At 44.7% G+C, this 14,650-nt stretch overlaps 1 protein-coding gene across 1 annotated transcript in view; it reads left to right on the top strand.

Moving 5' to 3' along the window:
- The window catches only part of LOC106901777 (clathrin coat assembly protein AP180-like), a 68,145-nt gene that overhangs the window by 366 nt on the left and 53,129 nt on the right, over positions 1-14,650 (top strand). The window contains 1 exon segment of the mRNA XM_014964746.1: positions 304-489. Coding sequence (XP_014820232.1) covers positions 360-489 — 130 coding nt within the window. The 5' untranslated portion in view covers positions 304-359.

Below are 14,650 nucleotides of genomic sequence, written 5' to 3' on the forward strand. Positions count from 1 at the left end.
GTGTAGCTCGGTGTGTGTGTGTGTGTGTCCGTGCGTGTGTCTGTGCCGTGTGTGTGTCCCCCCCCTCCATCCCCGCTCCAGCGATAAACCCGGAATTTCCCCTTCCCTTCTCCTGTTTTTTCTTTTTTTTTTTTTTTTTGGTGTTTTTTTTTTTTTTTTTTTTTTTTTTTTTTTTTTTTTTTTTTTTTTTTTGCGTTTTTGTGCGTGTGTTTTTAATTTTTTTTCTTTTCTTTTTTTTTGTTATTATTTTTTATTTTTTTTATTTTTTTTATTTTTTTTCCTCCCTTTTTTCCGCCTCTGCAGAGGAGCAGGCAGCAGCAGCAGCAGCAGCAGCCGCCGCAGGCGCGCCGAGAGCGAAGATGTCGGGTCAGACGCTGACGGATCGCATCGCAGCTGCTCAGTACAGCGTTACGGGATCGGCCGTAGCCAGGGCCGTCTGCAAGGCCACCACGCATGAAGTCATGGGGCCCAAGAAAAAACACCTGGACTGTGAGCATCCCTTTTTTTTATTTTATTTTTTATTTTGGGAGGGGTGGGGATGTCCCCGAGCCAAGACCCCGGGGCCGAGGAGGGTCCCTGTAGGGCTATTTTGGGGCGCCGTTCAGCCACACTTGCTGTCATCCAGCTTGCAAACCCTCGGGGCTTATGAGAAATCTCTAGGAGAGGATGAGTTATTATTGCATTTCTTCTCTTATTGCATAATACTGCTCTTTCGGCCATTTTTATTTCTTTTTTAACCCTTTTCCCTTCATGACCTCTTGCGTTTGCAGAGCCACACATGCAGGGGGTCGGGAAGAGGGGAGGGAATGGGACGCAGGGCGACATGGACACACGCTGGTCACTCCCTCCTTCAGTTGGGATTAAGCTGGGCCAAGCCATAAATGCTACGCCAGGAGTTGGCCGAGCCCTGGTAGGAGCATGGCCACCTCCACAGTGGACTTCTGGAGAGGTTTAGCTGGTGGCGTGCACCTAAATGGGGAGACAACTTGGAAAAGGGACAACCCTTGGAGAGTTTAATGGTGGTTCCTGGGGTCCCAAATATCAGAGAGTGATTTCATGAGGTGCCTGATGGTTTGCATCATGGTTCATGGAGGATGGCTCTAGCTGTGTCTCCCAAAGACTCATGGTCTATTCTGGACGGGCATTAGCGAGTTAACGCGTGAAACAAGGTTGAAGTCAAAACGTTTCTTAACAAACAATGAGCTAGTGATGTTTTGTCTTGACAATTTTATTTCTTGCCAACCCACTCAACTGTCAGTCCCTGCTTGGAGACACCAAGGAGTAGAACGGTGAAAGAATTTAATTGCAACGATGTTAATTGGCCTTGTTTCCCAGTAGTAACTCTGTTCAGGACTGAACTCGGTAGATCAACAGCAGGCTATGATATCTAAAATAAAGTGTTTTTCCTGTTTTTGGGGGGGTGGGGTAAGAAATGCTTTCAAGCCAAGATCAGCAGGTTTTATACCAGTTTCTTGGCTGCTGGTGGTCACCGAGTACAATTGTGTTGATGATCCAGTATTTCTTAGAAGGAGGTAGTATTATTTCTGGAAAATAATTCCAGATTTCAGTGCTAACGAGTTCATAGCTAACCCTTAAAGTGGCAAACAGCATGTTGGTCTTCCAGTACCTCTACATACTCTTGTATATATGTCTAAGGGATGCTGATGTAAGCACCGTTGCTTGAAGACTAACTTGAGTCTAAACAGTTATTTAAATAGATTGGCTGTCTTGATATCATGTATTCTCATTTTCTCGTATGTTTTAAAAAATCCTCTTGGTTATTGATGTCTCTCATGTTGCTGTTTGGTAGCTGTCGACACTTCTTAATCTGTAGGCTGTGTCTGGACAGTCCTACCCTATTTGTTACTAAAAGCTTTAGCTCGTGTTTAAAAGCATGCTGTGTCTGTGTGTGTGTATTTCAATATATTTATATACACACACGTGTGTGTGTGTCTGTGTCTCTCTCTATATATAAATAAAAGTACTCTCTGGAATAGGCAGGATTAAAATGAGGTAGAAATAATTGTACCACTGCTATATTAAGGTCTGGAAAGACTTTGAGTTTGGATTTTGGTGCTAATATTACTACTTCAGAAAATGAGCGTGGGAGAGAGAATTCTCGTAGAATTCCAAGCAATTTCATCCCCACCTGCCTGTAAGACGCATGAGAGGGAGAGAAATTATCATTTCCTGGGAAGATATGTCCCTGATCATTTTTTTCCTTCGATTTTCCAAGCTGTATATAACAGTTGAGAGTTTAACCAACTGGTATCATTAAAGATGTTGTCAGTGGGAGATATGCACAGGCAAAATTGTGGACTATAAATGAAAATGAAGTTCATGTTTTAGAAGAAAAAGATAATTCTCAGGCTCTTAAACCTGAGGCATCTCCTCAGGATGGTGAATTATTCGACGATTCCTTGAACTCTGACGTGTATCTTGTGAGCGAGTGTTGAAAGGGGCCTTAATATATTGTAATGAGCGAGTAAATTAAAAGTTCATCCTCTGAAATAGCGATGCCCCCATGCACGCAGGAGGCACTGTGAAGTGGTGGTAGATGTGAGCCACGTGGCTGACTGCATTTCAGTTTGGATAAGCAGCATTTGAAGGTGTGGAGAAGGGAAATGAGGGGTACAACTCACCGATGCCTTAACAGAAGTTTTAAATCAAGGTGTGAAGGATTTAGATGATTAAAACTTGAGGTACCAGGGAGAGATGGTTGGAGCAATGCTTTCTTGGAGCTTTTATAAATTGCTTTATTTGTAATGGTTGGAGCTGTAACTCTAGCATTGGCGTGGGGGTTTTGTGTCCTTGGGGAACTCCGTAATTTTATTTAGTGTCTTAGCGGCCAGGTGTCGTGTCATACAACCTGTCTTCTGCTGCCCTGCTCAGCAGATGGGCCTTGTAAATTAAATGGAAATCAACTATTTAACACGAATTAAATAGTCCTGTGAGGATGGGACGCAATGATGCCTGTCCTCGTATGTTTTCTGCAGAAGGTATACTAGTTCCAGAGGGTTAAAGAAAGATAATAGGTGGCAAGGTGTGGGATGTCTTGGTTTTTGTTTAGGTTTTTTTAGAGAGTGCTACTTAGAGGGAATTCAGTCTGAGGAATTAAAAGCATGATCTGGGGATGAGTAGGTGTGCGTGAGGAAGGGAGGAGGGAACAGAATGAATGTCTTCTGTGGCCAAAAACTGAGCTGCTCAGTGTTTACCTTCATGTGGTTCTCTGTGCTTGCATGGCTTGCAAGTGCAGGCTTCAGTATGGGCACCACACAGTGCGTCATGCTGCTGGAGCATCCCTCTGGTGAGGAAAGGCTGAGAGACCTAGGGCTGTTCAGCCTGGAGAAGGAAAGACTGAGAGGGGACCTCAGCAATGCTTAACATTATCTAAAAGGTGGGTGTCAAGAGGATGGGGCCAGATTCTTCTCAGTGGTGGCCAGTGACAGGACATGGGGCAGCGGGCACAAACTGGAAAGTAAGAAGTTCTATCTGAACATGAGGAAAAACGTGTTTTCTTTGAGGGTGACCAACCACTGGAAGAGGCTGCCCAGAGAGGTGTGGAGTCTCCTTCTCTTGTGTATTTCAAACTCAACTGGATGCGTTTCTGTGCAGCCTGTTGTGGGTGACCCTGCTTTGGCAGGGGGGTGGACTAGAGCATCTCCAGAGTTTCCTTCAAACCCTTGCGATTCTGTGATAGTGGCTGTCCTTTGGCATGGACTCTGGAAGCCCCATGGGTTTGTCATGTAAACAAGTACCAAGTACGATTAGGTTGCTGTCATCTACTCATTGCTAAGATTTACCATTTTCTTGAATTCTGGCTCTAGTAGAATTCAGGCACCTGTGGGAAGTTGTGCGAGATGGCAATAAGTGCGTTTCCCAAGTCCCCGTAGGGAGAAAAGGCATGTAGATCTAGGATGCTCTGATCACAGAATGATATGGGGTTGGAAGGGACCTCTGGAGATCATCCAGTCCAACCCCCTGCCAGAGCAGGTCCACCCAGAGCAGGTCCCACAGGAACGTGTCCAGGTGGGTTTGGAATGTCTCCAGAGATGGAGACTCCACCACCTCTCTGGGCAGCCGCTTCCAGGGCTCTGCCACCCTCACAGGAAAGAAGTTCCTCCTCAGGTTTAGGTGGAACTCCTTACGCTCAAGATTGTGCCCATTTCCTCTTGTCCTATCCCTGGGCACCACTGAAAAAAGACTTGCCCCATCTCCGACACCCCGTGATGGTTTGGAGCAAGCCATTGCAGTTGGCACATTAAGAGCTCTGACTCTTTTGGACTTACCAAACACCCCGTGATGGTTTGAGGCAAGCCATTGCAGTTGGCACGTTAAGAGCTCTGACTCTTTTGGACTTACCAAACTTGTCCTCTTGAAGTCATATCTCTGTGGTGGCTTTATGTCCCTCAGCTAACCATGTTGTGTTAGATAAATTACAGTTAGATACAGCAAGTGGGGAAAGTTTCTCCATGGAGAAGTGGGGATTAGAGGAGGAGCATTGCAGAGTGGGTGAACGACGTATAGGGACTATACTAAGGGTATATGAGCCTTGGTAATTAAACTGGGAGGGCAATCCTAGTGCACAGCACAGAAATTTCATTCTCAGAATTGTTCTGTGAGGTTGGTTAAGGCTTCACTAGGGGTTTAATTGTGTGGGGCAAGTAAAAGGCAGCTTCCAGCTTCAAATGGGGGTGACTCTGGTGGTATCAACAGGGAGAGGCTTTCAGGGATGGGAAATAACTTGACTTTCAAATGTTAAAACACAGGATAGATGAGGGAAAAATAGGTAGAACTGAATTCAGCTCTTTTTACAGGGGATCTCACTCAGAAACAGACCATCAAGTTTTCATTTAGGGAAGTGAATTGGAAACCAGCGAGGTTGTTGCATCTGCAGTTGGTTGTAACAAGTTCCTATTTCTGAAAATGATCAACATGGCTGGGAGTTTCCTTGGTTTATTTTGTTGAGTGAATTGCTTTGCAGTAGGAGGAAGTTGTGGAGTGTATATTCTAAAAGACCACATGGTGCCTCCTTACTTCTTCAAAATCATTCTCATAAGGTAGAAGACCCTTCCAGAGGCCTGATCGAAGAGCTGGGAGATATTCATAAAATCTAGAAACAAAGCAGATGAAGATCAGGACTCTCTTTCCTGTGGCTGTGGAGATGACCTGTGTCTCTGTAGAACCATCTTTACATCCCAAGTCTAATTTTGCATATTTATATGTGGCTGACAAAGGCTCTAAGAGGAAATTTATAGTTTCATTCCTGCTGGAAGCTGGACTGCAGGGCTGTTGTCTGCATTACAGACACTTCTGTTCCTGCAGTGTTTTGCCTTTCTCCTGCAAATTGTGAGGGATCACCTAACAAGTTTGTACCACTGTGGTCTCTAGTGTTGAAACAGAAGTGGCTGTTGACCAAAAGCAATGGGTTAAACGTTTTGCCTAGGGTCAATAAAGATAAAGTTGCGAGGTCCCACAGGTCAGTCTTACAAACCTCTGTCTCTCTCCTGAGCAATGTGCATGTCTCTAGTTTTTGTATATTCTAAAAGACCACATGGTGCCTCCTTACTTCTTCAAAATCATTCTCATAAGGTAGAAGACCCTTCCAGAGGCCTGATCGAAGAGCTGGGAGATATTCATAAAATCTAGAAACAAAGCAGATGAAGATCAGGACCCTCTTTCCTGTGGCTGTGGAGATGACCTGTGTCTCTGTAACACCATCTTTACATCCCAAGTCTAATTTTGCATATTTATATGTGGCTGACAAAGGCTCTAAGAGGAAATTTATAGTTTCATTCCTGCTGGAAGCTGGACTGCAGGGCTGTTGTCTGCATTACAGATGCTTCTCTTCCTGCAGTGTTTTGCCTTTCTCCTGCAAATTGTGAGGGATCACCTAACAAGTTTGTACCACTGTGGTCACTAGTGTTGAAACAGAAGTGGCTGTTGACCAAAAGCAACGAGTTAAAGGTTTTGCCTAGGCTTAATAAAGTTGCTAGGTCCCACAGGTCAGTCTAGAAACCTCTGTCTCACTCCTGAGCAATGTGCATGTCTCTAGTTTTTGGGAGAGGTGGGGGGGTCAGTGGAGCTACCTTGAGGCTTTGGTGACTGTTAAGGTTAACTGGGATACCTATTTCAGGAGTCGTTTGCTGTTGAAATGGTTTGGGGAGAGTTCCAAGTCAGTTGGCACTTGGGGCTCTTTCCCAGAGAGTGGTGCAGATGCCCGAGGACTGCATTGCCCTGCAGTCCAGGTGACGCTTTGTCTCTACGGCCGTGGAAGCTCCTTCAAGAAAATTGCCAAGAACGGAATCCCTATACAAATTGGGCTTAATCCTTCACACTTTACTAATGGGACTACTTTTGTATGTCTCAGCGTATCTTGTGTTGTGGTAAATTGTCACCGTTTTCACGTGCAAGAGAGCTGACTGTTTAAAAGTTAGCGTTGAGCATCAGCTGTGGTACAGTGTCTTGGTTTTTGCTGTCACAGCTGGGTTATATTTTAAATTGCGAACTCCTCCTTGTCACCCCGATGAATCTTTCACACCCAAAAAGAAAAAAAAATAATAAATCCAAGCAAGCAATTATTTTCTTTCATTTGTTGGATTGGTACGTTTATTTTTGTGCGTGTAAGGACGTGTCATCGGTTTGTGTTGAGTAGCCCTCCGTTTCGCTGGGCTTCTCCCATGTCCTTTCCCAAATCAGTATTGAAGGCTGGCTTCATTTGGAGATGTGTGGATCTCTAAATAGGAGCAGAAATGTCCGTCATGGGTAAGGGGAGCTAATAAGAAGGGGTTTTACCTCAGTTGGTCTTGAGTATTTCAATGGCCTTAACTTTAAATTCTTCCCCCCCACCCCATACTGTTTTTAAGATGTGTGTAGTACCATGAGAAGGTCTGCCCTTTTAATTAAGCTGAGACGTAGCTAACTAATTATTTTACAAAATAATATTTGAAGCTGGGTAGGAGTTTGGATTCATGTTAAGATACAAATGTTGAAACATGGGCAGGATCACTTGATCTTGTGCATCTGAACAACGTCTGTGTTTGAGTCTTCTTACGGTACCATGGCAAAGGAAAGGGAGGATGAGGAAACAGAAGAGAGGGCAGAGAGTGTAATATTAAACTTTCTTTTATCCAAACAGTGTAACTTGATAAAGCAAGATTGACTAGTTCTGCCCTCCCTCCCCTTGGCTTTTCCTCATCTGGAGGCACGTATTCTTCTTCTGTTTTCAATAGTCATCAAGATCGTTCTGTTAAACATGCTTTGTCAAGGTCATGGATGACAAATTCTAGGACAAGTCAGGTCTTTCTGCTGCACCGACTCCTGTTAGTAGACCTTGATAATGGAGTACCCGTGTCTGTCTTTGAGGCTCCTTGATCATGAGATGGTCAGTACGATAACAACCAGTCCATAGTTTTAATCACCTCCATTTAGTAGCTGAATGTTTCATAATGGTCTCATAGTGTTACTCCTTTAAGATCCTGGCTGGCAGCAACTGAACATCTTTTAAACAAGAAAAAACAATCTGCAGTTTGATTTCCTGTGGTTTGATTTGATCTGTGCCTCCCTCTGATTTCCCAGCCTGGCTCCTAAATCCTCCATCTCCTGTGTGTGTGTGTCTCACCTGGGCCTGTGCCACTAGTGAGGAATTCTGTGAAGTTTACAAAGAAGTGCTCTGTTGGTGTGGTCGGTTGATGCTTGTGTTTCGCTGGTCCATAAAAGACTATCGGAGGTGTTTAGAAGCAGATGACAGTCAGGATAATTCTGAAGGGATTAAAGCATTTTGGATGCAATTTGTCTTCCCTACTTCTTGCTGGATGGAAAAATTGGTAGCCAAAGAGGAAAATTTGCTGCCCTTTTAGTCCCCACTTCTGAAGAAACTCAGAAACTCTAGTATTTTTTTTGCCTATGGTCAAGATACTTGAGACTATTTTGCTCTTCCTATCCTACTTACCTTCCTCCTGGTACTGGATGTCCATGATGAAGTATTGGCTTCAGAGGTGGCCTCTGTGAGAAGAGACCAGGGCATGCTCTGTGCCAGACACAGTCCTCCACAATGGACCCACTGCAGGACACAGCTGAGCCCATCCACCAAGGTGGTGGCACCTCTAAGAGAAACTACTTAAGAGAGGCCAGAAAACAGTGGACAGACAGAGGAGAAGGAGGGGAAAAAGTGAGAAATGGTAGAATGAACACCAAGGTGGAGCAGGAGGGTACTCCATGGTGCTGGAGCAGGAGGTAGTCCATGATGCTGGAGCAGATATCCTCTGCAGCCTGTTCTCAGAGGACACAGCTGCAGCATCCCCCCTTGCTACCAAGACCTTGCCACGTGCACCCAATATACCCCCTGCCCCTGAAGAAAAGAGAGGGGGAGACCTTCCTCAGTCAGCTGTGGACATGAGGTATTGCTGAAGAAGATGGGTCCAGTGGTTCTGGGAGCGGGGAGATGACATTACATCCCTTCCCTTGGTCTTCCTATAATCTAAAGACGAGTCAGTGGTACCAAACAATATCATTAAGTTCACATGTCCTTTTTGGAGCTTCTTTTCAAGGCACAGATCAGGATGTGGGTAAGGATGGAAAACTGCGGGTTCTGGTGTCTCCCATGGGGAAATGCAGTAGCCTCACCAGTGAGTGTCTGGTGAAACTTCAACACAGGCCACGGTAGATGAGGAACAATATTCTGCCTGCCTTGCAGAGAGGGGTGTCAAATATCATGAAAGCTAAAAAAGCAAGGAATGAAGCAAGCTGGGAAATGAGGGTCTGAATCTCAGTGCAGAATGTCCAGTGTGCCCAAAGAACGGGTCATCTAGCACAGGGCTGAACCTGAACTCAAAACTACATAGTGTGGTAGGAGAAGCCTTCCTGGTAGCTTGGCGGTGATCGGTAGCACAGGGTTTGCAGCAGGACTTTTGTTGCCCTGAGTCAGCAGCACCAGTGAGACTGTAGTGTGAAGCGTCGTTGGTAAGATGATATCGGAGCGTCCCGCCCCATCAGACTCCGCGTGGTGGCTTGATTGTTCCTACTGGCCAAATTTTTGCTTGGATGAGAGCTTCGTGGCTTAAATAAAACCAGAATAAACCAGATGTTGGCAGTTGCTAGAAGGCAATCGGAATACTTGGCAGAGGCTAGCTTGTCACTTTACGGAGTATGGTTAAGTCTGCTTTTTCTGGAGTCTTGCAAACCACGTGCTAGACCCCTAAAACCATTTTTAACACTTTTAATCTTGCCATTTTCACTGAATTTCTGGCGGTGATCGGTAGCACAGGGTTTGCAGCAGGACTTTTGTTGCCCTGAGTCAGCAGTAACAAGCTGGGAAATGAGGATCTGAATCTCAGTGCAGGATGTCTAGTGTGCCCAAAGAATGGGTCATCTAGTACAGGGCTGAACCCTGAACTCAAACTACATGGTGTGGTAGGAGAAGCCTTCCTGGTAGCTTGGCGGTGATCGGTAGCACAGGGTTTGCAGCAGGACTTTTGTTGCCCTGAGTCAGCAGCACCAGTGAGACTGTAGTGTGAAGCGTCGTTGGTAAGATGATATCGGAGCGTCCCGCCCCATCAGACTCCGCGTGGTGGCTTGATTTTTCCTACTGGCCAAATTTTTGCTTGGATGAGAGCTTCGTGGCTTAAATAAAACCAGAATAAACCAGATGTTGGCAGTTGCTAGAAGGCAATCGGAATACTTGGCAGAGGCTAGCTTGTCACTTTACGGAGTATGGTTAAGTCTGCTTTTTCTGGAGTCTTGCAAACCACGTGCTAGACCCCTAAAACCATTTTTAACACTTTTAATCTTGCCATTTTCACTGAATTTCACTGAATTTTAGAGTTGGAAGGGACCATAGAGATCATCTAGTCCAACTCCCCTGCTGAAGCAGGATTGCCTAGAGCTAGAGCATGTTACTCAGGACTGCATCCAGGCGGGTCTTGAAAATCTCCAAGGACCATGTTTATTTCTGCAGAGCTGCTTGAAAACACTGAAAATCAATCCCAAACAAGTTTTGCAAGGGTGGGCTCAGAGGTATGTTCAAGAGTCGTAGCTGGTAGCCAGCGAGCTGCTTGTACTCATCAGAAGTTCTCCTCTTTGGGTTGTGGAACAGGTTTGCTGAAGCAGTTGAGAGTCGTAGCCCACTAGTAGAGGGAATATACCAGCAATCTGGACTGGTGCCACGGAAGGTATTGGACATCAGGCTTGAAGTGTCACTGTGAATGTAGGTGGAATACTAGAACAGTGTTTTCCAGGCTGCTGGCAAATGGTGCCTCCACCGGCTGCCTGAGCCTCTCAGCTTAGTCATAGGCACAGCACGGGAAGCAGCAGAGCACTGTGTTACCCCTGAATTCCGGACCAACCGAGTCTAAATACCCTTCTGTTCCTCCTCCCTGTCCAGGATAATGGGATCTCATGCTTCCTTTTCGATTGTATCTGTATCCCAACGTAGTTTAATGAAAGGGATCGGATGCTGAAAAGTCCCGGTGTCCTGCTAATGTGGTGTATTTCTGTAAGACGTGCTCTGGCCCCTGAGCTGAGCCGTTGGCTGCTTTCCTACAGCCTGTTTTTTCTGCCTATTAATAAAACTCAAAAGTGTTAGGATATTTCCCATAGAGGAGATTTTTGTGAGTACGTAGGCGTGATGGCCCTTGAAGGGCCACCAAGAAAGCACACCCTGCCCTCTCATACATACTGAAGACTGTGGGTTGCTGACAGGACGTGTCTGCAGCTTGTACCTGACTGGTGGCAATCAGCTCTTTTCTTGGTCATAAGCCAACGTTGCAAAATTACCACAGGTAGAAAGTAAGTTGGCAGGAACTCCTGTGTGGTAGTTGAGCCACACAGCTGAGCTCTAAAAAAAACACCAGTTGAGCCGTGTTGCTTTGCCAAGGTGGCTTTGCTTTCTCAAAGAAGGGATGAAAAAGAAAGCAATGTTCTTAGCTGCTTATTTCTAGGTATTTAAGAGATGAGATTGTGGCTGAGATGTGAGACACCGGTAAGGGTAAATTGAAGAGTTTGGTGTCCACTTGAGGTAAGATTGCTCTACCATATGTTTAAAGGACTGAAGAATGTGTCTTTTCAAGAAAACGTCTTAAATACTGCTGTCCTAAAGAGGTGGGGTGACACTGTGGCTTGACTGCTGACAGGGTAGTTGGTCACTTCAGGCTGACTCTTGGCTTGGCAGGAGTACGGATGACACAATGGCAGCGGGTCCTTCCATAGCAGATGGTCAGGGGTTGGTCCTGCAGAGCCTGGCAGGGCCGTAGTGCCTCTGGCATAGCTTTGCTGTATCTCTTAAGTCTCCCTGATAGTTTACAGAATGTTCTAAAATGGTCTTCCGTGGAAGTGAGAGGAAGACACGACTGCTCGAAGCATGAATAAAAGATGCTGACTTGTAAACTTGCATACATTTTAAGAATGTGGGCGATGGGTTTAGAGGAAGGTCCTCAAAATAAGGCAGCGATGGGTTATCTTGCCGGAGTGCAGGACTCCACTAGCTAGAGCATACATCTTTACACATCGTTGAAGAGCCCACGTAGACGCACTTCAGTGGGAGTTCAAACTGTTTTTGAAGGGTCTCTTCCTTTCACCTCTTGTTTCGGAGAGTGTAGGACTTGCATGAGAGGGGGAAGCCAGCTGGCCTGTTTCCTGGCTCTGAGGGCTGCTGTCTCTCATAATGTAGATGTCGAGTATAGATGCAAGCTTTAACATATCATTGTGTTGGTTCTTTACCAACCCAGGGGTTTTAAAACCTAACCTTTTCAAGTGGCAACTTGGGTTTGGATCTTGCTGCCTGGCTTTGGAATCCAAAGTACGCTTGGTGTGCCTGTAGCTCTTAATCTCAGTTTTATAGCTTCATCTAAACCTGTTTATAGGAGCTGTACATTCTGCTAAGGGGCAGCAAGCCAGAGGAAGTCAGTGTATCTAGCGTGCCAGTGTTTTGAAAACATGTAAATTTTACGAGTGATGTTTTGCTATTGGCATCTGAAACAGAATGCTGGTTTTGTATAGCCTGTGTCTTTCTGATCTGGTCTTTAATTCTAAGCCATTTAGAGGCTTTCTAGTTTGGCTAAGCTTGAGTTTAAACTTCAAATTGCTCTGCTACTTGTGAATGGCAAGAGCGTTAACAGGCAAAGCTTGCAGTGTTTGGAATCATAGAATTATGGAATCATAGAATTGTCGAGGTTGGAAGGGACCTTTAAGATCATCTAGTCCAACCATCAACCTAACTCTGATAAAAAAAAAAACACAACCAAACAACAAAACCATCACTAAACCATGTCGCTAAGCACTATGTAAACCCATCTTTTAAATATGAATAGGTGAGTTGAAAGAACCTTTTGTTTATCAGGAAGCTGGAAATTGCTTAAGCAGTACTATGAGCAGCTAACTTTCAGAACTCACCTCTGTAGCTTGCTTAGGAGTTTAATTGACATTTGTGGGTGCTCCAGTCTGATGATCTGACTCCGGGTGAAGCTTTCCCACCTGGATGCGAGTCTGTGTGATGTATTCCAGCGTCCCCACTCATCAGCATCTTGATGGGAGACTTCCACTGCCAGTGGCAAACATCTTCCAGAGCCATTGGTGACTTTGAACTGTTAGATAGCAACTTACTACTGTCAGGTTTTTAAAATTATAGTAGTCCTTAAGTGCATCTTCCATCTCTGAGGTGGATGTTTCATTGAATTTAACAGAGTTTATTTTGAAACATCAAGAAATCTGCAGTATATGAACAGCTGTTGAAGAGTTAAGTCTACTGGTAGCAGATGTTAGGGGTTTTTTCCCAAAAATCCTAAGACTTAAACTCACTGTGTTCATGTGGCAGAAGCAAAGGATTCTTGTCGAACCGGTGTAGTACAGGGGAATGAACATAAAGGAATTGTACGTTTGGTTTATTTTATTTATCTTTTTTTATCAGCCAGGAGAGAGTAAAGTTCCATCTAATTGTGAAGGATACCAGTTTGTGTAAAGAATAAAAAAAAATAATAAAAGAACAACAACGAGAAAAAGAAAAAAAGACCCCTAACAAAAAGAAACCCCACAAAAAATAATTAAAACACGCAACAAACTGTTCACATCTGAGGGAGCTGTCTGCTTTTAGGAACTTACGGTCTTTCTGTTGCATTACAGACACATAGATACAGGACAAAATGGATGGGAATGATTGTAGATGTGTTACAAAGTACTTGGCTGTTGAGTTGCCCGTGCTTCAGGTGCCCCTGGGAGGTCACACTGTTGCACTGACTGTATGGACAGGTTTGCAGGACATTTGGATTATTTTTCTTATGGATATTTCCATGTTTCCAACAGGACTGACTGCACAGTTGTGGGCATTTCATTCCTGGTGAAGAATTTCAACCCACCCTAAGCTCCTGGTGGCTTCTTGGCTTGACATGGGGTCTGTCCGTGTTCGGTTAATTTCAGGCTGACCCTGCTGAAGGTCCACTGACAAAATAGCTGGACTTCTAGGAGAACCTGGCTGAGACAGTAGGAAACCCCCAAACCATGGTCTGGATATTGAAAGTTGGACGTGTCAGCTGCTGAGCCTGCCTGCTCAACTGTCCTGTTTCCAGCATACATCGATTATTTTTCAGGCTGACCCTGCTGAAGGTCCACTGACAAAATAGCTGGACTTCTAGGAGAACCTGGCTGAGACAGTAGGAAACCCCCAAACCATGGTCTGGATATTGAAAGTTGGACGTGTCAGCTGCTGAGCCTGCCTGCTCAACTGTCCTGTTTCCAGCATACAGACTGTTAGCTAATTAACATGCCACTGAAGTTTACTTTCACGTTGTCTCATCCCTACCTTTTTTTTTCTTTTTTTAAAGTATTCCAAATGTTTCAGCTGCACTACTTAGGTGTTACCCATCAGACTGCTTCCAGTATATTTTCAGTCTCATGTGGATTTGTAGTGGGTTATGCATTGCTGTTCTGGGCAGGGTTGATAGGCTAGTGACAATTTCACTGCTACAGGTTTATTAAAAAAAAATGATTTCTTGAGGAAGGCAGATCATTTGAAGGTGGAAAGCACTAACATGGGGTTTGTTCTTCTCAGAATAAAAATGACAGCAGCACAGCAGCTCAAATAGCTCATGTTGGGTTGATTACCGCTTTCTGCCAGATGTGGTTGGAGTGTAAGATCAGCCCAACATGTAAAGGTTGATTAGAAACCATCCCAGTGCAGAGATTACAATAAGTGACCCCATGCTGCCGTGGCAAACATGAAATCCTTACTTTTCTAGGGCTGTTCCGAATAAAAGCCACAGTTGATCCTGTTACTGATATTCCAGAAAACAGTGAAGTGATGAGACTTACAGATTGATATAACCAACGGGTAATCTTAGGGGTTGTTCACCCTCATGGAAGGATAATCACAGTCCACAGCTGGAATTCTGGTATCCAGTTTCAGTAGTCAATTAACTAGATCTTATTGACTTTTATCCTTCTAAGCAATAATCTTGCAACACTATTGCCTTGTTCTGTTGTTTGCAGCAAGACCTAGGATGCAATGGGACTGTCGCTTTAATGCTTGCATGGATGGAGAGGACAATTCTAGCCCCTAGAGGAAATTGAATAAATGCTTTGAAGGCTTGGCAGAACATTGGCTGGTGGCCGCAGTTTCATATTTCTTCTCTAAATTAATGTGTATTTTGTTTAAGCGGTGCAG

This window comes from Calidris pugnax, unplaced genomic scaffold (genome assembly GCF_001431845.1).
Source record: "Calidris pugnax isolate Ruff unplaced genomic scaffold, ASM143184v1 scaffold219, whole genome shotgun sequence".
NCBI lineage: Eukaryota > Metazoa > Chordata > Aves > Charadriiformes > Scolopacidae > Calidris > Calidris pugnax.